The following is a 23,901-nucleotide window of genomic DNA, read 5'->3' as shown; positions in this document are numbered from 1 at the left end:
CAATACTAAAGACCCAGAAGAGGTTGAACCAGGAATCAAAGAACAGCAGTAAAAGAGAGCCTCCCACCACTAAAATCCTAAGAGAAAGAAAGCAAGCAACTGAGTAAATGCTCCACCTTAGTCAGATGCCTAGACATCAGCAAAAAATTACAAGACATACTAAGAAAATGGAATACATGACCCAAGAAAAGGAATATATCAAAGCCCCAGAAGAGACACAGGATTTAAGAAAACTAATCAATGAGACACATACAAATTTCCAAAATCAAATTAATGAGTTGAAAGACAATATGGCTAAAGAGATAAGGGACATCAAGAAGACAGGGAGCAAGCACAAAGAAGAATTAAAAAATCTAAATAAAAGAGTAACACAGCTCATGGATATGAAAGACACAAGAGTGAGATAAAAAATACATTAGAGGCACACCACAGCAGACTCGAAATGCTAGAAGACAGAATAAGTGACATAGAAGACAGAACAGCTGAAATTGAGAGAAAAAAACAAAGAGGAAAGAATGGAAAAAATTGAGCAGGGGTTCAGGAAGTTGAATAATAACATGAAATGCAAGAACATATATGTCATAGGAATTCCAGAAGAAGAGAAGGGAAAAAGGGCGGAAAGAGTATTTGAGGAAATGAAGGCTGAAAATCTCCCAACTCTCATGAAAGAAATGAACTTACATGTTCAAGAAGTGCAGCATACCCCAATCAGAATAAGTCTGAACAGACTCACTCCAAGACACATATTACTCTGAATGTCAAACAACAAAGATAAAGAGAAAATTCGGAGACAGCAAGGGAGAAGCAAACCATCACATACAAGAGATGCCCAGTAAGACTTAGTGCAAATTTTCCATCAGAAACCATGGAGGTGAGAAGACAGTGGTATGACACAGTTAGGATACTGAAAGAGAAAAAGTTCCAGCTGAGAATCTTTACCCTGCAAAACTGTCCTTTAAATATGAAGGTGAGTTTAAAACATTCACAAAGAAAGAGAAACCAAGTTCATAAAAAAGGATCCATCTTTGTAGGAAATCCTTACAACCTGAAAGAAAAAGACAGGAGAGAGAGGCTTGGAGGAGAGGATAGAAGAAAGAATAGCAGAAAGGGTAACCAAAAGAATAAAAAAATAGACAAAATAAGACATAACATATGTAAACCAAAGAATAAAATTGTGGAAGTAAAGAATGCATTTACAGTAATATCACTGAATGTGAATGGATTAAATTCCCCAAACGGAAGATACAGGCAGACAGAATGGATTAAAAAAAACATGACCATTCCATATGCTGCTTAGACTCAGGGATACAAACCAGCTGAAAGTAAAACACTGGAATAAGCTACTCCAGGCAAATGGTCACCAAAAAAGAGTACTGGTAGCTATACTAATATTGGACAAAAAAGACTTTAAACACAAGAAAGTTATAAGAGGTATAGAAGGTGATTATATATTAATAAAAGGGACAACCCACCAGGAAGAGGTAACAGTCATAAATATGTGACCTAAGCAGGGTGCTCCAAAATACATGAGATAAACTCTGGCAAAACTACAGAGAGAAATATATACTTCCATAATAATCGTTGGAGACTTAAACACACCACCTATATCATTAGACAGAACAACTAGACAGAAGATCAAAAAGGAAACAGAAACCTTGAACAATATGATAAACAAGCTAAACCAACAGGCATATATAGAACACTGCACCCAAACTCAGCGGGCTATACATTCTTCTCAAGTGGCCATGAATATTTCTCCAGGATAGACCACATGTTAGGTCACAATGCAGCTCTCAATAAATATAAAAAGACTGAAATTATAAAAGAACCTTCTCAGATCATAATGGAAAGAAATTGGAAATTAATAACAGACAGGAAAGAAGTAAATTTGCAAATGTGTGGAGGCTAAATAACACACTCTTAATCAGAAGATCAAGAAGAAATTGCAAATGAAATCAGTACATATATTGAAACAAATGAAAATGGGATCACAACTTATCAAAACTTAAGGGATAAAGAGAAGGCAGTCTTGAGAGGGAAATTTATAGCCCTAAATGCCTACATTAAAAAAGAAGAAAGAGCTAAAATCAAATTTCTAACTGAACTACTTGAGAAACTAGAAAAAGAATAGCAAACCATTCCCAAAGCAAGCAGAAGGAAAGAATAAAGATTAGAGCAGAAATAAATGAAATTGAGAACAACAGCAACAAAAAACAATAGAGAAAATCAACAAAACCAAAAGGTGGTTCTTTGAGAAGAACAACAAAATTGAAAAATCTCTCGAATAACAAAGAAAAAAGGAGAGAGAGATAAAATCAGAATTGAAGGCGGCAAAGTCACAACTGACCCCACAGAAATAAAAAAGAACATATGAGGATATCATGAGAAACTATATGCCACAAACTAGACAACCTAGTTCAAATGGTCAAATTCCTAGAAATGCACAAACAACCTACACTGACACTACAAGAAACACAAGAAGTTAACAAACCAATCACATTTAAAGAGATTGAACTGGTCCTCAAAAATCTCTCAACAAAGAAAAGTCAAGGACCAGATGGCTTCACAGGTGAATTCTATCAAGCATTTCAAAAAGAATTAACACCAATCCTGTTTAAACTCTTCCATAAAAGAGGGAAAATTACCCAAAAAATTTTATAAAGTCAACATCACCCTCATACCAAAGCCAGAAAAGACACTGCAAGAAAAAAAAATTACAAATCAATTTCTATAATGAACAAAGATGCAAAAATTCTCAAGAAAATACTTGCAGATAGAATTCAACAGCACATCAAAAGACTTATATATCACAACCAAGTGGGATTTATTCCTGGTAAGCAAGTATGGTTCAGCATAAGAAAATCAATCAGTGAACTACATCACAATAACAAACTGGAGGGAAAAAACAAACGATCATCTCTACAGTTGCAGAAAAGGCATTTGACAAAATCCATCATCCTTTCTTGATAAAAACACTTCAAAAGATAGAAATAGAAGGAAAATTCTCCAATATGATAAAAGATGTATATGAAAAACCCACAACCAACATTTTACTCAAGGGGTAAAGGTTGAAAGGTGTCCCTCTAAGATTGGAAACAAGACAAGGATGCTCAAGTCACTGCTGTTCTTCAACATTGTGGTAGAAGTTCTAGCTAGAGCAATTAGAGAAAAAAAATAAGAAAGGAGGAAATAAAACTCCCACTATTTGCAGATGACATGATCCTGTATTTATAACATTCTGAAACATCTACAAGAAGCTACTTGAGCTAATAAATGAGTTCAGCAAAGTGGCAGGATACAAGGTCAATATGCAAAAATCAGTGTTGTTATGGTACATTAGCTGAAAAAACTGAGGAAGAAATCAGGGGGAAAACTCCACTTACAATAGCAACAAAAAGACTCAAATAACTAGGAATCAATTTAACCAAGAGAGTACAGGACCTATATGAAGAAAATTGTAAAACAAAACAATGCTAAAAGAAATTAATGAAGACCTAAACAAATGGAAAGACATTCTGTGTTCATGGATTGGAAGACTAAATATCATGAAGGTGTTAATCCTGCCCAAACTGAATTATAGGTTCAATGCAAAACCACTCAAAATTCCAACAGCCTACTTTAGAGAAATAGAAAAGGCTATTACCAAATTCATTTGGAAGGGAAAGTGCACCTAAATAGCCAAAAGCATGTTAATTTTTAAAAATTATTTATCCTCCTCTAATTTACATCTTTTTTTTTTTTTTTTAATTTCTCTCCCCTTCTTACCCTCTCCCAGGTTGCCTGCTCTCTGTATCCATTCTCTGTGTGTTCTTCCGTGACCACTTCTATCCTTATCAGTAGCACCGGGAATCCATGTTTCTTTTCGTTGCATCATCTTGTTGTGTCAGCTATCCGTGTGTGTGATGTCATTCTTGGGCAGACTGCACTTTCTTTTGCACTAGGCGGATCTCCTTACGGGCACACTCCTTGCACGCGGGGGACACCCCTGCATGTCAGGGCACTCCTTGCGCGCATCAGCACTACACATGGGCCAGCTCCACATGGGTCAAGGAGGCCCAGGGTTTGAACTGCGGACCTCCCACGTGGTAGGCAGACGCCCTATCCATTGGGCCAAGTCCACTTTCCCCAAAGGCATTTTTAAAAAAAAGAGCAACATGGGAGTAATTTCACTGCCTGACCTTGAAACATATTACAGAGTTACAGTGGTAAAAATAGCACAGTACTGGCATAAAGACAGGCACATTGATCAGTGGAATAGAACTGAGAGTCCACAAATAAATTCTCACCTCTACTGCCAACTGGTTTTTGACAAACCTACCAAGACAATGTTGATGGGACAAAACGGTCTGTTCAACTGGGTAAACTGGATATCCATAACCAAAAAATGAAAGAGGACCCCTATCTCACTCCCTATATAAGAATCAACTCAAAATGTATCAAAGACCTAAATATAAAAGCCAGGACCATAAAATACTAGAAGAAAATGTAAGGAAACATCTTGAAGATCTTGTGGTAGGTGAGGGTTTCTTGGATCTTACACCCAAAACATGTGTAACAAAAGGAAAAAGAGATAAATGGGACTTCCTCAAAATTAAACACTTTTGTACTTTACAGGACTTTGCCAAAAAGGTGAAAGGGCAGCCAACTCAATGGGAGAAAATATTTGTAAATAACACATCTGATAAGAGCTTAATATCCAGGTTATATAAAGAGATGTTACAACTCAGCAATAAAAAGATAAACAACCCAACTGAAAAATGGGCAAAAGATTTGAATAGACATTTGTCCAAAGAAGAAATACAAATGGCAAAAAAAAAACACATGAAGAAATGCTCAACATCACTAATGATGAAGGAAATGCAAATCAAAACTACAATGAGATATCGTTTTACACCTATCACAATGACCAGTACTAACATGTGGGTATGAAAGTGGTTTAAAGGGAAAGTCTAAGATCATGTATATTATTAAAAGGAAAGCTAAAAAATGCAACATGGAATTGTACAGCACAGTAAAGCCACATGTAAAACATGAATATGGGTAGAATTGCATATATGACCATTTTTCTTTGAAGCTGAACAAATGTATGTTAAATACTACAGAATATGAATATCAGACAAGAAAAATCATTATGCTAAGTGAAAGAAACCAGACACAAAGTATTACATATTGTATAATGCATTTATATAAAATGTAATATATAAAGATTAAATTAGTTTAGTGGTGGTGGCGGACTTGGGCCCGTGGTTAGGGCATCCGTCTACCACATGGGAGGTCCACGGTTCAAACCCTGGGCCTCCTTGACCCGTGCGCAGCTGGCCCATGCGCAATGCTGATGCGCTCAGGGAGTGCCCTGCCATGCTGGGGTGTCCCCCACGTAGGGGTGTGCCCCGCGTAGGGGAGCCCCACGTGCGCACTCCGTAAGGAGAGCCACCCAGTGCGAAAGAGAGTGCAGCCTGCCCAGGAATGGTGCCGCACACACAGAGAGCTGATATAGCAAGATGACGCAACAAAAAGAGACACAGATTCCTGTGCCGCTGACAACAACAGAAGCAAATGAAGACGACGCAGCACACAGACACAGAGAACAGACAACCGGGTGGGAGGGGAGGGGAGAGAAATAAATAAAATCTTTAAAAATAAATAAATAAATAAATAAGTTTAGTGGTTATGTATGGCTGGGTAAGGAATGCTAAGGGATGCAGAGTGTTTCTTTTTGGAGTAATGAAATTGTTCTAAACTTTTTTGTGGTGATGAATGCATAACATTGTGATTATTCTTTTTTTTTTTTTTTTTTTTTTAATTTTTTTATTTTTTATTGACTTTGTAATAATATTACATTAAAAATATATATGTGAGGTCCCATTCAACCCCACCCCCCCACCCCCCCTCTCCCCCCCCCCCAACAACACTCGTTCCCATCATCATGACACATCCATTGGATTTGGTAAGTACATCTTTGGGCACCTCTGCACCTCATATACATTGGTTCACATCATGGCCCATACTCTCCTCTATTCCATCATGTAGGCCCTGTGAGGATTTACAACATTGTGATTATTCTAAAAGCCACTGATCACACACTTTGGATAGAACATAGGGTATGTGAATATAACTCAATAAAACAGCCTAATATACAAATAAATAATTGTACAAGAATAGCCAGAAATAGCAGCTGTGTATAGCAAGGAAAACAGAGAAAGAGGTGAAGATTTTCTTGTTCGTTTGTCTATTTTCTGTTTGTTATTATTATTAATATAATACAAATGCTCTAAAAATGATTGAAGTGGTAAATGCACAGCTATGTGATTATACCAAATACCACTGACTGCAAACTTTGGACGAATTGTATGCTTTATTAGTATGTATCAATAAAATTGATTTTAAAAAACAAAAACAAAAAGAATGAAACAGTAATCCTATCTCATAAAATCATATACAAAAATTCATTCAATTCAGGGCCATATCAGTTGGCCCTACTTTGGAGTTTGTGTTCCTGAGTGTGATGGATTTGGAATCAAATATGACCTTTCTACACTTGCCTCTTCTATTACTTTCATAGGACCTGTGGTTGGCATTTGGGTTGGTGTATACTCAGGAGACCTGAATCTCTGGACTGTCCATGTGATGGCCAGGCCCTGGGCCTCAGCAGACCTGGGGCTCCTACCCTCTGGTTTGTTGGACTTATCCTGGCCAGCTGACAGGGAGGGGAAGAGGGTCAGCTACCACAGGAGGGAGCCAAGAGTGCCTACAGCTGCGAGCAGGAGAACTACATCCAATATCCATGTGGAATTTAAGGCCCCTCTTGATGTAGAGGGGGACTGGACATAACCATCCCAGGGTCCAAAGGATGGAGGAATAGAGTGTGGATTAGAGTGGATTTATTGGTGTTCTGCTGGGGAACTATTGTGATTAGTAAGGGAAGAAATTGTAATAGTGATGTGGAGAGGGTGGCCACGGTGGCTGCTGATGGTAGGGAGATGGAAGAAGAGATATGGTGTGGGGGCATTTTCAGGATTTGGAGTTGTCCTGCGTGGTGTGCAGGGACGGATGCTGGATGTTGTGTATCCTGCCATGGCCCACTGGGTGGACTGGGTGAGAGTATGGACTGCAATGCGAACAACTATCCATGTGGTGCAGTGGTGCTCCAGAATGTATTCGCCAGGTACAATGGATGTGCCACAAAGATGGAAGAGGTTGTTGATGTGGTAGAGGTGGGGTGAGTGGGATGGGGGGTATATGGGGACCTCATATTTTTTTAATGTAACATTTAAAAGAAAATAAAGAAGAAAAAAATTTTAAAAAGAAAAGAAAAAAATTCACTCAAGATAGATGAAACACCAAAATATAAGAACCAGTACTTTAAAACTCCTAGAAGAAAACGTAGGGAATTATCTTCAGGATCTTGTGTTTTACATCCAAAGCACAAGGAAAGGAAAAAAACAAAACAAATAGTAAGTGGGACCGCCTCAAAATTAAAAACTTATGTGCATCAAAAGACTGTCACAGGGGAAGTGGACTTGGCCCAATGGATAGGGCGTCTGCCTACCACATGGGAGGTCCGCAGTTCAAACCCCGGGCCTCCTTGACCCGTGTGGAGCTGGCCCATGTGCAGTGCTGATGCGCACAAGGAGTGCCCTGCCATGCAGGGGTGTCTCCCGCATAGGACAGCCCCACACGCAAGGAGTGCGCCCTGTAAGGAGAGCCACCCAGTGCGAAAGAAAGTGCAGCCTACCCAAGAATGATGTCACACACATGGAGAGCTGACACAACAAGATGACGCAACAAAAAGAAACAAGATTCCGGGTGCCACTGGTAAGGATAGAAGCGGTCACAGAAGAACACACAGCGAATGGACAGAGAGAGCCGACAACTGGGGGTGGGGGGAGGGGGGAAAGGAGAGAGAAATAAATAATTAAAAAATATTTTAAAAAAGACTGTCACAGGGAAGCAGATTTGGCTCAATGGATAGAGCATCCACCTTCCACATGGGAGGTCCAAGGTTCAAACCCAGGGCCTCCTGGTCCGTGTGATGAGCTGGCCCATGCGCAGTGCTGATGTGCACAAGGAGTGCCATGCCATGCCAGGGTGTCCCCCATGTAGGGGAGCCCCACACACACTCCTTGGTGCTCTCCATAAGGAGAGCCGCCCAGTGCGAAAAAAGTGCATCCTGCCCAGGAATGGTGCCAAACACACGGAGAGCAGATGCAGCAAGATGATGCAACAAAAATGAAACACAGATTCCAGGTGTCACTGACAAGAATACAAGCGGACACAGAAGACAACACAGCGAATAGACAGAGAGCAGACAACTGGGGGGGCAGGGCGGGGAAAGGGAGAGAAATACATTAAAAAAAAAAGGAAAGTAGAAGAATTTTCTTGTTTGGTTTTTTATTATTATTATTATTGAAATAATGAATGTGCTCTAATAATTATTGAAGTGACTGAATGCACAAATATGTGATTACACTATTGATTGTACATTTTGCATGAATTGTATGTTTTATTAATATGTATCAATAAAATTGATTTGTTTAAAAAAATTGAGTTTCTGTGGCTAAAAGATTTAAAATGGAGTCTTGAGGTCATTGTCTTATGGAGGTCTCAACCAGATGTCATAAACTGCCAAAGTATGCAACAAAAAGAGGCACGTATCCCTGGTGCTGCTGACAAGAATACAAGCAGACACAGAAGAACACACAGTGAATGGACACAGAGAGCAGACAATGGGAGCAGGGGGGAAGGGAAGAGAAATAAAATAAAAATAAATCTTTAAAAAAAAAAAGACTGTCACAAAAGTGAAAACACAACCTACTCAATGGGAGAATATATTTGGAAACCACATATCCAATAAGGGTTTAATATCCAGAATATACAAAGAAATCCTACAACTCTACAAGAAGAAGAAAAATAACCTAATTTAACAATGGGCAAAAGAACTAGAACAGACATTTCTCCAAAGAGGATATACAAATGGTTAAAAGGCACATGAAAAGGATGCTCAACATCACTAGCTATTAGAGAAATACAAATCAAAACCATGAGATATCATTTCACACCCACTAATGACTACTATTAAAAAAGCAAGGAGCTGGTGTGGCTCAGTGGTTGAATATCTGCTTCCCATATACAAGGTCCCAGGTTCAATCCCCATCCCTGGTACCTTAAAAAAAAAAGAAAAAAAAAGGCAGAAAACTACAAGTGTTAAGAGAGGTTGTGGAAAAACAGGAACATTCATCCATTGCCGGTAGAATGGTACAGCACTTGTGGAAGACAGTCTGGCAGTTCCTCAGGAAGCTAAATATAGAATTAACATACATAACCTTGTAAGTCTGCTACTTAAGAGAGGTTGTGGAAAAACAGGAACATTCATCCATTGCCGGTAGAATGGTACAGCACTTGTGGAAGACAGTCTGGCAGTTCCTCAGGAAGCTAAATATAGAATTAACATACATAACCTTGTAAGTCTGCTACTAGATATATACTCAAAAGAACTGAAAGCAGGGACTCGAACAGGTATTTACAGTTATGTTTATAGCTGCATTACTCACAATTGCAAAAAGATGGAAGTAAGCCAAGTGTCCATCAACATATGGTATATAAATATGGTATATAGGGGGCGGCAGACTTGGCCCAGTGGTTAGGGTGTCCGTCTACCACAAGGGAGGTCCGCGGTTCAAACCCCGGGCCTCCTTGACCCGTGTGGAGCTGGCCCATGCGCAGTGCTGATGCCGGTAAGGAGTGCTGTGCCAGGCAGGGGTGTCCCCCGAGTAGGGGAGCCCCACGCGCAAGGAGTGCACCCTGTAAGGAGAGCCGCCCAGCGCCAAAGAAAGTGCAGCCTGCCCAGGAATGGCGCCGCACACATGGAGAGCTGACACAACAAGATGATGCAACAAAAAGAAACACAGATTCCTGTGCAGCTGACAACAACAGAAGCAGACAAAGAAGGCGCAGCAAATAGACACAGAGAACAGACAACCGGGGTGGAGGGGTAAGGGGAGAGAAATAAATAAATAAATAAATCTTAAAAATAAATAAATAAATAAGGTATATAAATACAACAGACCATTATTCAGCTGTAAAAAGTAATGAAGTACAGGTTCATGCAACAATATGGATGAACCTTGAGGATATTATGCTGAGTGAGATAAGTCTTTTTGACACAAAAGGACAAATATTGCATGATCTCACTGATACAAACTAATTATAAGAAACAAATTCATAGAGTTAGAATCTAAATATAGGTTACCAGAGTTAGAGAATGGGGAGTGGATGCTTAATTTGTACAGAATTTCTATTTAAATTGAAAGTTTGGATATAGTGGTGGTGATGGTAGCATATTATCATGAGTGTGGTTATGGGACTGAATTAAATAGTTGAATGGGGTTAAAAGGGGAAACTTTAGGTCATATGTTACTAGAATAAAAATTAAAAGATAAAAAAAGGACTGTATAACATGGTGAACCCTATTGTACAATAGATAAGGGACTATAGTTAATATTACAAATATAAGAACATCCTTTCATGAATAATAACAAATGTAGGACACTAATATTAGGTGATAATAATAGGGTGGTAAATGGGGGAAAATACTCCTAATATAAACACAATGCAAGGTGGTAGAGGTGAGGTGAGGGGAGTATATGGAAATTCTGTATTTTATGCAGGATTGGTCTGTAAACCCACAACTTCTCTGATAAAAAAATTAAATCAAAACAAAGATTCTAATGTGTGTAAGACACTAGGATCAGAGGTTAGCAAACTTTTTCTTAAAGAGCCAGATAAGAAACATTTTAGGCTTGTGGGATATGTGGTCTCTGTCACCAACTACTCAACTCTGCCCTCGCGCGAAAACAGCCATAGATGCTATATAAATGAATGAGCAAGACTGTGTTCCCATAAAACTTCACTTCTACAACCTGTAGCTTGCCAATTTCTATGCTAGAGGAAAGTGACTTACTCAGAATAAACTACTAGCAAATGTAAGAGCCAGGACTTGAATGCAGGCCCTCAGGATTTCTTCCACCAGATGATGGCTGACTTCCAAAATATACAATTGGTCATCAGGAGAAAATGTTCATTCCTTACGTCTTTTCCCCATACTGGTTTTAGGTGCTATAAGAGTACTGATGGGTGACACCCATGAGACAACAAATGAAAATGTTCCAAACAACTCAGAAACTAGGACAAAAAAGTAGGAAAGTTTTATTTTTTAATGTAACTGCAGTAAAACACCATTCACCTTCTATTCTAACTAGAGTTAACATGGCTAAGCTAAACTGAGCAGATAATTACAAGCAGGGCTTAAAAAATATCACATAACACAGCACCACCATAACACCATTTTTCCTCTCTAGGCAGTTTTTATCTCTGATGAAACAAAAAGGGTTTAAATAAAGCCGTTTCTTCCTGAGTTTCCGCTTTAGACTTTTTGACTTCCTGGTTAATTATGGTCTCACAAATTGCCCAGTGGTCCAAAGTTTCAATATTTGTTTTTAGAAGCTACCTAAAAATTGGCAGAAGTCTAAAGTTACATTCATTTCTATACATAAAAATCTCCAAAGACTCTCCACTACTTTTAAGATAAAGTCCAAAACCTAATCCCAGCTACCAAGGCTCTCCTTGCTCAGGCCCTGGGTGGGCCTCCAGGCGTAGCTCACTCTCCCCGCATTGCTTTCTACCAAGCTGGCCCTCTTTCAGCTCCTTAAAGGCACCTTGCTCCTGTTCTCTTGCTTCCTCCCCACTTTACCTGGCAACCTCCTGGTTATCCTGCTGGTCTCAGCTGAAACGTAACTTCTTCAGAGGGGGTCCCCACCACTCCAAAGCTATGGTCAATCTATTTGTGGGCCTGTGGTACCCCATACTGCCCCTTCCCTCAAACTTATCTCACTTTTTCTTCACTCAACTACCCCATTTGACTAGAAACTCCATGAGGGGAGGGACCAAGTCTATCAGGGTGCCTACTTTGCTGCACGAAGGAGTAAATGTCAGATGGCACAACTTCTACATTCTCACACTTAAGAATCCCCAAGCTAGCAGAGCGGGTGTAATTCAGTGGTTGAGTGCCTGCTTTGCATGTATGAGGTTCCGGGTTCAATCCCCAGTACTTCCTAAAAAACAAAGAGTCCCAAAACTAAATGAAGAGAATATATAGGCTTCAGATGTTTATTCTGGCTCCCTAGCCACATTCTGGCTTAAACAAAAGAAAACTATGGCTTTTAACACTCCAGACTATTCTCTGTGAGAATAGGGGACGGGGAAGGACAGCAAGTGATTATTGTCCTGTTCTTTTATTTAAGGGGGCTGATACAACCAAACAACCATGAGAAGATCATGGGGTTTTAATTTCTGACATCCATATAGAAAACATTATCTCTAACCTGCAATTGGCCAAGGATTACCATAAGTTATAGAAATTTCAGAATAAAATGGAATCAGTGTTTGAAGTCTTCTCCCTAAGAAGCACAACTAAATCACAAGTAGAATGTTTTGAGCATCCTTCCCAGTGTATGAAACACCTGAAAACTTTAGCAGTTTTGCTCAACTATGAATATGCAGGTATGAGTATTTCATCTTCAGGTATGGTAGAAACAGGCTTGCCCCAGAGCCAGACCTGGGGTTACAACCACAACTTCCTACCTTCAGCCATATCATCTCTTCAGTGCACTTGGCATTGGCCTTGCCTGACTCCCAAAATTATTGTTAGGCTTGAATATGATTCTGAGTGTGGAAACACTTGGTAAGCTACAGATTGCTGCACATTCATTATTATCGTCATTCTAAAATTCACTACAAGGTTGACTTGTTGTATCAAAGCTCCTCTCCATCTCTGACTTACCTGTGTTATCTCTGGCTACAAGACCCTTAGGAAAGTCCCCAGGAGTTGGGGAGGTCCTGCTGTCCCACTTTACCATGTCGAGACTGTTGCAATATTCCCATCTCTTCTGCTGAAGCTCCTGTAACCAGTAAGTCATGAGTTGACGATTAGGAGCCTAGAAAGGGAAAGGAAGAAAGAAAAAGAGAGTAATGGCCATTATTAGATGAAAAAGTTAGGAGAAAAGTAACATGAGGATGGACTGACTGTACATCATGCCCTTAAAGATTCCAGGGTTAGGTGCTACTTGCTATGTGAAAGTGAGAGTTAAGAAGAACATGTCAAGGAAATTTCAGTTACAAGGTCAACAGTTTTAGCTCACAACGAGTTGGTCAAACAAACAGCAATTCTAATACCAAGAAGTTAATCCTAATAAGAAATCTTTTTTGGTTATAAAAATTAGAGAATGAGACAATGTTAGATTTCCCCAAATGGGGAAGCTCTGATCATCCTGCTGCCCCCTTTCACCTTGAGCACCTATAAATTCCACCTCAAGAAATCAACCCTCACATAGGTACAGATGGTATAGCAGTTTGATGTGGTTACGAATTCCAAAAATAGATATTGGCTTATGTTTGTAATTTGGTCTGTACCTGGGCATGAGTAAGTTATGATTAGGGCTTTGATTGGGCAACATCATTTGGGTGTTGAGTCCCCACACCTTGGTGGGTGGGGGCTCACAGTTAAAGGGCATGGCAAAGGACGGAGTTGAGGGCTTTTAATGTTGGAGTTTTGATGTTGGAGTTTGATGCTGAAGCCGGAGCCCCAGGGAGAGAGAACGCTTTTGCCTGATAGTCTACAGCTGACCTTGCGGAGAGAGGCAAAGCCTAGAAAGCCTCATAGTCCACAGCTGTCCTTGTGGAGAAAAGAGAGGAGCTGAGCCCAGAGGAACCCAGGAAGCCTGAACCCTCACAGATGCCGGCAGCCATCTTGCTCCAACACGTGGAAATAGACTTCAGTGAGGGAAGTAACTTATGCTTTATGGCCTGGTAACTGTAAGCTCCTACCCCAAATTAAGTATCCTTTATAAAAGCCAGCAGGCTTCTAGTATATTGCATCAGCACCCCTCTGGCTGACCAATACAGATGGCATCCTTGCTGAACTACATCAGATAATGGTATTTAAACTGTCAGCACCTGGGGAAGTGTACAAAGGATAACTGCAGATTAAGAACCAGATGGCACACTTATTAGAATGGTTGACATTTTTTTAAAATTGACAATCTTAAGTGCAGGTAAGGATGTAGGATGGGAAACTACTGGGAATGAAAACATGGCAGTCACTTTGGAAAATGATTTGGCAGCTTCTTACAAAGTGAAGCAACGGAAGCGGACTTGGCCCAATGGATGGAGGGTCCGCCTATCACATGGAAGTCCACGGTTTGAATCCCGGGTCTCCTTGACCCGTGTAGAGCTGGCATGCGCAGTGCTAATGCACACAAGGAGTGCCATGCCACACAGGGAAGCCCCATGCACAAGGAGTGCTACCCATAAGGAGAGCCGCCCAGCGCGAAAGAAAGTGCAGACTGCCCAAGAATGGCGCAGCACACACGGAGAGCTGACACAACAAGATGACGCAACAAAAAGAAACAGATTCCCAGTGCCACTGATAAGGATAGAAGCGGTCACAGAAGAACACACAGCAAATGGACACAAGAGAGCAGACAACTGGGGAGGGTGGGGAGGGGGGGAGAGAAATAAATAAAAAACAAATGTTTAAAAAAATAAAAAATAAAGTGAAGCAAACATTTACCAAGTGACCCAGCAATTCCACTCCTAGGTATTGACCCAAGAGAAAGAAAAGCATATATTCAACACAAAAAGCTGTAATATAAACGTTTATAGAGGTCTTATTCATAATTGCCCAAAACTGTAAACAACCCAAATGTCCTTCATTTTATAAATGGATAAAGAGTGGTACATCCATAGAATGAAATACTACTCAGCAATAAAAAGGTGCAAACTATTGATTTACACAACATGAATAAAAATTAAATGCATTATGCTAAGTGAAAAAAGCCAGGTCCAAAAGGCTGTGTACTGTAAGATTGCATTTATGTGATGTTCTGTAAAGGCAAAATTAGAAGGACAGAAAACAAATCAGATGTTTGCCAGTAGTTGGGAATCAGGGGAAGAGACACAAAGGACAGTATAAGCGAATTTTGGGGTGATAGAACTGTTCCGTATCATGATTGTGGTGGTGGATACATGATTCTATGCATTTGTCTAAAGCCACAAAATTATACACCATGAAGAGTGAATTTCACTGTATGCAAATTTTTTTAAAAATCAGTCAAGATATGGGGGGAACCCAAATGCAATGAACCTAACTGTAAACAAACTAAACAGCCGGTATGGGGTTGTGGATCATTAGGTTTCCTGGCTGCCCCTCAAAGAAGTCCCAAGAAGTCTACCATGGTATGATGATGGGAAACTCATCAACAATGACACCCACTGAGGTATGGTATGTGGACCTCAGACTGTGGTTCCCAGGATCAGAGGGGTTCTGGCCACTCCACAGGCCTGACAGCAAGCCACAGACCTGGAGATCAAACTGTCACTGTCTACAAATAAAGGACAACCTCTGGGTGTGACCTGAGGTCTTCTCAGGTGACACTTCACACAAGGTCCCAGGTCAGGAAAACCATCCGCTATAGTCATCATCTCATTCATTCATTCAACCAGCATTTACTGAACACTACCATGCACTTGGAATAATCTAGTGAGAAAGATAGGAAAAACAAACCCGTAGTCTCGATAGTGCATAAAGTGCTATGACAGAAGTCAGAGGGGGTTAGGTGGGGCCCGTGTTTAAGATGCCACATGTAGGTTCGAAAGCTTCAGTATTGGCTTAATGTCTAGCTTCTCCAATAATCATAAATTCTAGGATGTCTCAATTTTCCTAGCATTTAGCTGTGTCTGACACATAGTAGTTCAGAACTTGCTGAGTAAATAAGTGAAGAAATAAATATGTGAATAATCAGGAGGTGACGCAGGAGCTTGGTCTTAAAGGGGAAGCAGACACTGGCCAGAAGAACAAGGGAGAAAGAAGAGGTTCCAAGGCAGAGAGAAGGGCATATGCAGAGGCCCAGAAGCAAGACAGCATGAGCAAGGGAAGGCTGAAGGGGACCGGGGAGTGGAGGTGGGATGCAGCAGAGACCAGGTCTCAAACGAATTCGTGCCTTTCTAAAGAGACGACAGGGGAACTGCTGCAGGATTCTTGGCAGGGCAATGACATGATTAGACAAGGTCACTGTTACTGAAAATAGTGGGTGGTGGGAGACAGCATAGCAGAGTTTGGGTGGGTGGGTAGGGAGATTAGCACCAGCCAGGAAGCCATGAGCCCACTTGAGAGACCCGTGAAGCTCAGCCTGGAGTTTGAGTGGCAGGTTGGTTGGAGGGTGGTTGGTGGGAGCTCAGCCTGATTTTGAGGCAGGACAAAGAGAACAAAAAGCCTTCCCACACGAGGGGAGAAGAGAACCACTGGGTAGGTAAGGGACTGGGAGGTACAACCTGAGCCAAAATCAGAACCCAAAGACTCCCTAGTCTGCCTTCCTCCTCTCACAGATGAGGAGACAGAGGCTCAGGGAGGGAGGTGACTTGCCCAGGTCACACAGCAAGTTAACAACAGAGTCAAGATGCAGACCCCAGTCTCCCGACCCCCAAGCACAGAGGAAAGGGATTTGGAGGTCTGTTCCTCTCCCTCTCCCTGCCCACCTGGCCCCTCAGTCCCGGTCACATGGAGAAGACCAGAACCTGACAGGGACAAGTCACAGAGGCCTCTCTAAGCCCTGGAGCACCATCCTGAGCCCTCGGTTCAAACCAGAGAGGCCGTCAGACACTTGAGTGACGTCCTTTCCTCCAGCCTGCTCACACTACTCTTTTTCTGCTTGTGCTCCATAGAAACAGGTTACTCAGAAATTTTTGGCACACATTCATTTGGTCAAATCCTTCCTAATCTCTGTCTTCTGCAATATAGGCACCATAAAAAATCTTTTTTACAAGAAAACTTTTTCCCTTTAAATCTCAGAGTATTAAGCCTACCTAGGAACACTAGTAACCTCTTAATCATCTCTCAATAAATTCCTAGGCAAAAAAAAACCTTTTAGAATACATGTTTTCAATGTCTGACATATTATTCATGTTACAGAAATCTGGTCATCAGAAAAGCAGGTAAACCTACCTTAAGACACTGATTAACTGGGTTTCGATTCCTTTGTAAAAATCTAGAACTTCCAAAAAGCATCTTGACTTCAGTCCCCAAGCAGCTGCTGGAAGGCTACTAGGGGTAGGGTGTGGGGTCTGCACTTGGCTCTTAGCTTCTGCTACCGAGGAGGCTGAGATAAAGGCCCTGTCCGCAGGGAGCCGAAAGCAAAAGAAACACACAGATCATAAGACAGGGCAGGAATAAAAGTAAAGCACAAGCAAAATCAGCAGAAATCTGAAAAGCCTCTGAGTTTCCCTTTGGTATCTTTCTAAAACAGAAATCAACAGAGATTTGGCCTTGCTTTGTCCTAATGTGAAATCATAAGCAAGTCTCTTCATTGTTCAATCACAGTTTTCCAACATGTAAAATCAGTCTAGGTCTGCCCTGTCCAACACAGTAGCCACTAGCCGCGTGTAGCAGTTGAGTACTTGAAATGTGGTTAGTCCGCATGTTGAAATAATAATATTTTGTATGTATGGGGTTAAACATATTATGAAAACTAATTTCATTTTGTGTGATCTATGTATCTTTTTTAAAAAAAATAAAAATTTTTTTTTAAAAACTAATATTACCCATTTAGTGTGGCTATTTGAAAATTTAAAATCATGTATGTGGCTCGTGTTATATTTGTATTGAATATTGATGGTCTAGATCATGACGTCAAATAGATTCCACTTTGAGAGTCAAGGTTAGTGGGAAATCTGGCTTGGTGGAGAACCCAGCTAGATGGGATCACTGATGATGCTGCCAAGGGCACAGGGACATGGGGGGAAGGGGACAGCAACAGTATTCTCCTTCTACAGGACTTTATAACTCAAAATTAACTTCTCCCTTCTTTAAATAGGTGCCCCCATATCTCCAACTGCCCCATGCTCCATTAATATTCATACCAATATTCTTTAGGGACCCAAATATATGTTGCTTCTGGCTGTCTGACAGCACACAGTTTCAGCATCTTTACTGTCCCATCCCAGAGTGGGGCAAGGAAGACTCTAGAGTGACTTGAATTCATAGATGGCACCTCAAAGAATCTATCACCAGGCGTTCACTCCACTGAGCTTCAGCTTAACTGGTGACAAATGAGCCGGTAACAATGGCGCTTACTACTACCTAGTATTCACCAAGCACCCACTGGCCAGAAAGAGTCAGGAATATAACAGGCAAGCAGTCAGTATATCTGTACCATATCTGCCCCGGAACTGATCATTAAAAATGCTTTAGTCTCAAGTTCTGGAGAGTTAGACACATTTCGATCATGCTAGAAGGAGCAGAGACCAGGCAAAGTTCCACAGCTCAGCAGAGAATTGAGAGCCAATGCTAGGCAAGCATCCAGGAGGAGATCAGGTGACACTGTCTGCTGCTTGCTGGCTCACCAAGCCATTCCCTCAGCCAGAGTTCCACCCATGAGTCTCCCATAGCACTTGTCTACTCAAATCCTAAAACTATTTCAAAGCCCAATGTAAACACTACCTCTTCAGAGGAGGTTTCCCTAATCTGCATCTGCATGTTCTCTCTACTCTTTGAATGGGGAGCTCACACCACCATGAGGCCCAGGTTACCTTCCCATGGGGCATTCCCTGTGTGTTCCCCAAGAGTCTAAGTTCCTCAAAGGCAGAGACCAGACCTGCTGATCTCAACATGGTCCACGATGACTAGCACAGTACTGTACAGAGTTGAGCACTAAAATATCTGACTCATTCTCTCCTTAAGTTTAGCTGTTGCTACTGCCTCAAGGTTGTTAAAATCCCAATTCAAACATGACACCAGGCCTAACATAAGAGACCAAGCCAAACATCTGGAAAAGCCATTTGAGTGATCTCCTACAAGGCTGCATGAATGTCCTGAGGGGGAGAGGGCATGGACAAAGACTGGGTGGGCACAGTCCTGATCTGTCAGCCATTGCTGCACTGAGCTGCCAGTCGAGAGAATGAAAACCCCAGCCATCTGGAGGCAGAACTCAGTCCTTAACAGCTGACTGAGAAGTACCATGTGCTACCCCAGCTGCTCCCACAAGCCTTTGTCCCTGGGCCTCTTATAAACCAAAACCCAGAAACCCACCCTTGTGGTAGGCAGGCCCCTGGCACCTGTCCCTTCTCTTGCACCCCAGGGACACTCCCTCTCCCCATCGTTCTCCTTTGTACTCAAGATAGCCCCCACAGTGAAGCCATGAAAAGCTAATTTATTTTAACACATTGAAGGGCCCACTCTTGGCAGGCAAGGCCATTACTGGGGCAAGAAGGGAATGAAGCAGAAATCCAGTAGCACATAGAGGGTGTCAGGCTACATATGTAACTAAATTCTCTACTTCAAGTCTCTACTCACCTTTTTTTTTTCTTTTACAGTACCAGGGCCAGGGATTGAACCCTGGACCTCTTATATGGGAAGCCGGTACTCAACCACTGAGCCACATTGGCTCCCCTGCATTGATTTTTTCATTTGTTTGCTTGTTTCTTTTTTCGCTTTTAGGAGGTACTGGGGACCACCCATGTGGGAAGCAGGCACTCAACCGCGTGAACCACATCCATCTCTACTCACAATTTATCTAAGCTTTTTTATTCTCTCAATCCCCAACACTTGGGGAAAGCATGTCCACCTCACAAAACTTAGCAAATTTTGGAAGCAGTAATAACCCTCATGTCCTTTAACCCACAATCACATTCTTAGGAATCTATCTAAAGTATTCCGAAAGAAGGAAAATGGAAAACACCATGTACATAAAAATGTTTGCTCTTTCACTTGACCAATGTTTAAAAAGAACCTAACTGGAGGCGTCTTCGGGACATGGAGCTGCCCTGGATGGTGCTTCAGAGGTAATCACCGGACATTGTAAATCCTCACAGGGCCCACTTGATGGAATAGAGGAGAGTATGGGCCATGATGTGAACCAATGTATATGAGGTGCAGAGGTGCCCAAAGATGTACTTACCAAATCCAATGGATGTGTCATGATGATGGGAACGAGTGTTGTTGGGGGGGGGAGAGGGGGGGTGGGGGGGTGGGGTTGAATGGGACCTCACATATATATTTTTAATGTAATATTATTACAAAGTCAATAAAAAATAAAAAAATTAAAAAAAAAAAAAAAAAAGAAGAAGAAGACACAGCAAATAGACACAGAGAACAGACAACCAGGGTGGAGGGGTGGGGGTGGGGGTGGGGGTAGAAAAATAAATAAATAAATCTTTAAAAAAAAAAAAAAAAAAAAAAAAAAGAACCTAACTCAGGCCAAGTTCAACAGTTAACACTAGGAGAACTGGATGAGAGCTAATCAATATCTGCCGCTGACACACTCTCAGTGAGCAAACATTTTCCTTTACATCAAGAATAAACACTAAGAAAACATGTTCACAAATACAATCAAAACACAAAATGCCTAGTTATACATTTTTTAAAGTTATACATGATATAAACCTTTACAGAGTATAATCAAAATACCAAAAGGTTTTCTACAAAACATGACAAAGAGATTATAAAATTAATCTAAATTTCCAACTGAAAATTTTGCAAAAAAAAAAAAAAAAAGGAATGAGTGGGAGTTTTGTCCTAAAAGACAGTTAAGCATATTATAAAAACATAATAATTCTTTGGTTGCCAAAGAAGCTATATGCAGAGCTAAGTTCATTAAAAATACTTACATAGCATTTCAAATCAAAATCAGTGGAGAAAATATTGATTATTAAATAATGCCATTAGGGTAACAGATTAAACATTTGAAAAGAAGATTATTATGAAGATTATTATCTAGGTGAGAAACCTATGTCATGACATAAAAGGAAATAAATTCAAATTTGATTAAGATTTTAATATAAAACCCATTAAATTACTAGAAAAAAATACCTATATAAATACAATTAAGATTCTGTCTGTTTCTGCATCTAGTGACAACAGTTGTTTCCACTAAACTTTAAAGGTATACAAGGGATGGTCCAATTTAAAATCAACCAATGTGACACAGCAGAAATTCTCTTTGGAAGGTTTTAGGAGACACCTCCAGAACACGTAAAACTAAGTACAATCAGTGACCATAAGATTCATATTCAGAGGATGAATGCCAAGGGCATTATGATGCCATAGACAAGGAAAACAAACTGAACCCAAAATTGAAAGTTCAAAGACCAACACTTCAAGAGACAGTAAGTGATGGAGCTGCTTCTAACATGGGCAACTCCATGGAGCTAGTTCCAGGCTGACTAGCAGCAGGGAGACATGCTAAACCCACAAAGAAAAAAAGCAAAGAAAATTTCTACTTGTCTAAAAATGCCATAAATAAAATTAAGAGACAAATGACAAACTAGAAAAAGACCAAGCAACCTCCCAGTCACTGAGCAATGAGTTTTATACCTTTGTAGCTTTGCAGAAGCTTACTCTGTTTGCTTCATGAGCTTCTATTCCTCTTTACTTACAACACACACATACACACATAGCTTTGACTTTTATTTCAAATAATAAAAACAATACACATTTGCTGTGGAAAATTTGGAAAACACAGAAAAACAAAGAAGAAAATAAAATGAACATAACTGCATTACCAGAAATAGGCCCTATCAAAACCTTGGTATATATCCTTTTAAGCTTATTCTATCCACAGATATACATGCTATTTTTCTTTACAAAATTAGAAGGGTTGTCTAGACTCTTTCATAATCTATATTTTCATATTAGTAATAGTATACATCATTAATCGAACAATTATCATGTGCCAGACATTGTGTGCTAAATACTTTATACACACTGTCATTTAACTCTCATATCACTCTGGCAAGATATGTGTCCATGGACCCTGAAACCTAACTGCCTGGGTTCAAATCCCAGCTCAACCACTTGGTTAGCTGCATTAGGCAAGTTATTTAACGTGTCCAGGTCTTGGATTCCTTGTTGGTAAAATGGGAATAAAAATAAGAAGTTATTTCATGGTGTTGATGAGGATTAAATGAGTTAATAAGCTCATTAAGCTCATTAAGCTCAGAATAGTGCTTGGTACACAAACTCTACTCATTAACCATATTACTACCATGTCCAAGATCTCACAGCCAGTTGGCACAATCAAAATCCAAACCTGGCTTTGTGGTTTTTTTTGCTATGAAGAATAGGAGTGCATGTTCAAGGACAAAACCCCTCCTCTCAGCATTTCTGCAGAAATCAGAAGTTCCTCTATGGTTTTTCTCAAATACTAAAATATTGATGACCTCAATCAAAAGCAAAGTTCAATCTAAAACACTGTATCTGTGTTGGCTTCAGGGAGAAGAGTAATTCCCACATCAGAGGCTGGCCCATCCATCAGTGAAGAAGGTCCTCTGGACATCAAAACTAGAGGGGTCAGACACAGCATCGCTGGGTCTGAGGGAGTGCAATCATCAGTCTATAAGGTGCCTCCACTGTATGCCCTTAGCCATGATTCTGCACTAAGGACATTTCTTAGAAATGGACTGCAGTTTGCAACAAAACCATACATAAACAAATAATGGAGAAGACAGAAACCATTCTCCAGCATAATAGAATTGTCAGGTCTCCAAGTCCTAAAGTCCCCTCATCAGTCTCTCAGATCCATGCTCTCTGACATCCTCGATCCATCTACCCCTAGGCTTCTGCAACATCCTTCCAACTTGTCTTGCTGTCCTCAGACTCTCCCTTCTCCAGACCTCCTTCTGCCATCCAGCCAATGAAGTCATTTGTATTCCATGCTTGAAATTCTCTCATGGCTTCCAAGTGCAAAGCAATTTGAGATGGTAAACTGGCCCATACTGCCCCACACTCCAGAGGATTATGGTCTTTCCCCAAACACAATGGGCAAGCAAAAGCTAGTTCTGCTTCTTACCCCATACCCCAACTGCATTAATCTGACAAACTCTCACTCATTCCTCAAGACTGCGTTCAAACATCATCCCATCTATCAGGCTCTCTCAGCATCCCTTGTAGAACCACTCACTCATTCCACCAACATGTTATTTATGCTGAGCACACCTCAGGCACCACTTAGGGGTGTGAACTCTGGGATACTCTCCAAAGAGTCAGGTCCTACCATATTTATAAGCCAGAAGACAAGCATAACCATTGGTCATGAAGGGGTACCAGAGAGGAGGATACAGATGGGTTACATTTGCATACCTCATAAAAAGTGAACTGTATGAAGAGTTCTACTCACTTATATTTCTTAAAAGGATGCAACCATTGCTCATGATGAAGGAAGTTTTGTTTCTTAAACCTAAGGAATGACAGTTCGCACTTCCAAAAAATATCAAAGGCAATTCTTCCGTAAGCAGTAAAAAGTAGAAGAATATTGCAAGCAGTCCCATAACACAAAACAAGACTCAGATGAAAAACAGATTACAACCTTAAATCTGATATATAACTTTAGTTTCAAAAATTTTTTTTGAATGTTTCAAAATCACGAGCCTGGGAACAATCTCAAGGGATCATCTGGCCTGGTACCAATAGGGGAAAAATGTGATTTTCTCTGGGAAGGTTTTGAAATCTTCTGTCTCAGCCCAGTGACAGAGACAGAGATGGAAAATAATACTGGGTCTCCCAATTCCTCAGAAAATGGAATGCACTTTCATGAACCTCCATTTCTCTAGTGAACACAATAAATTCTCCTTTTATGTTTTTTTAAATTGCTGCCTTAAAATTAGCATTTTCCCATGATTAGTATCAACGCTTCAACATCTGTTCATCAATTGTAACAAATATACCATACTAATGTAAGATGTTATTAATAGGGGATAATGTGAGGGGGTAGAGTATATGAGAATACCCTAAATATTCAATGTAACTTTTTTAAAATCTAAAACTTCTTTAAAAATAAAGTTTAAAGAAGATATGGT

General features: G+C 40.5%; 1 protein-coding gene across 3 annotated transcripts in view; it reads right to left on the bottom strand.

Annotated features, from left to right (window-relative positions):
* TBC1D2B (TBC1 domain family member 2B) overlaps positions 1 to 23,901 on the bottom strand; it is a 122,829-nt gene that overhangs the window by 87,049 nt on the left and 11,879 nt on the right. For all 3 annotated transcript variants that reach the window (XM_058294601.2, XM_058294598.2, XM_058294599.2), the window contains exon 2: positions 12,839 to 12,992. In XM_058294601.2, the coding sequence (XP_058150584.1) occupies positions 12,839 to 12,992 (154 nt within the window). The remainder of the gene's footprint in view (positions 1 to 12,838; positions 12,993 to 23,901) is intronic.

The sequence above is a fragment of the Dasypus novemcinctus genome, chromosome 3 (assembly GCF_030445035.2).
Source record: "Dasypus novemcinctus isolate mDasNov1 chromosome 3, mDasNov1.1.hap2, whole genome shotgun sequence".
In the NCBI taxonomy this organism is placed as follows: Eukaryota; Metazoa; Chordata; class Mammalia; order Cingulata; family Dasypodidae; genus Dasypus; species Dasypus novemcinctus.
The sequence above is the reverse complement of the archived record's forward strand: the minus strand, read 5'-3'. Positions and strand labels throughout refer to the sequence as shown.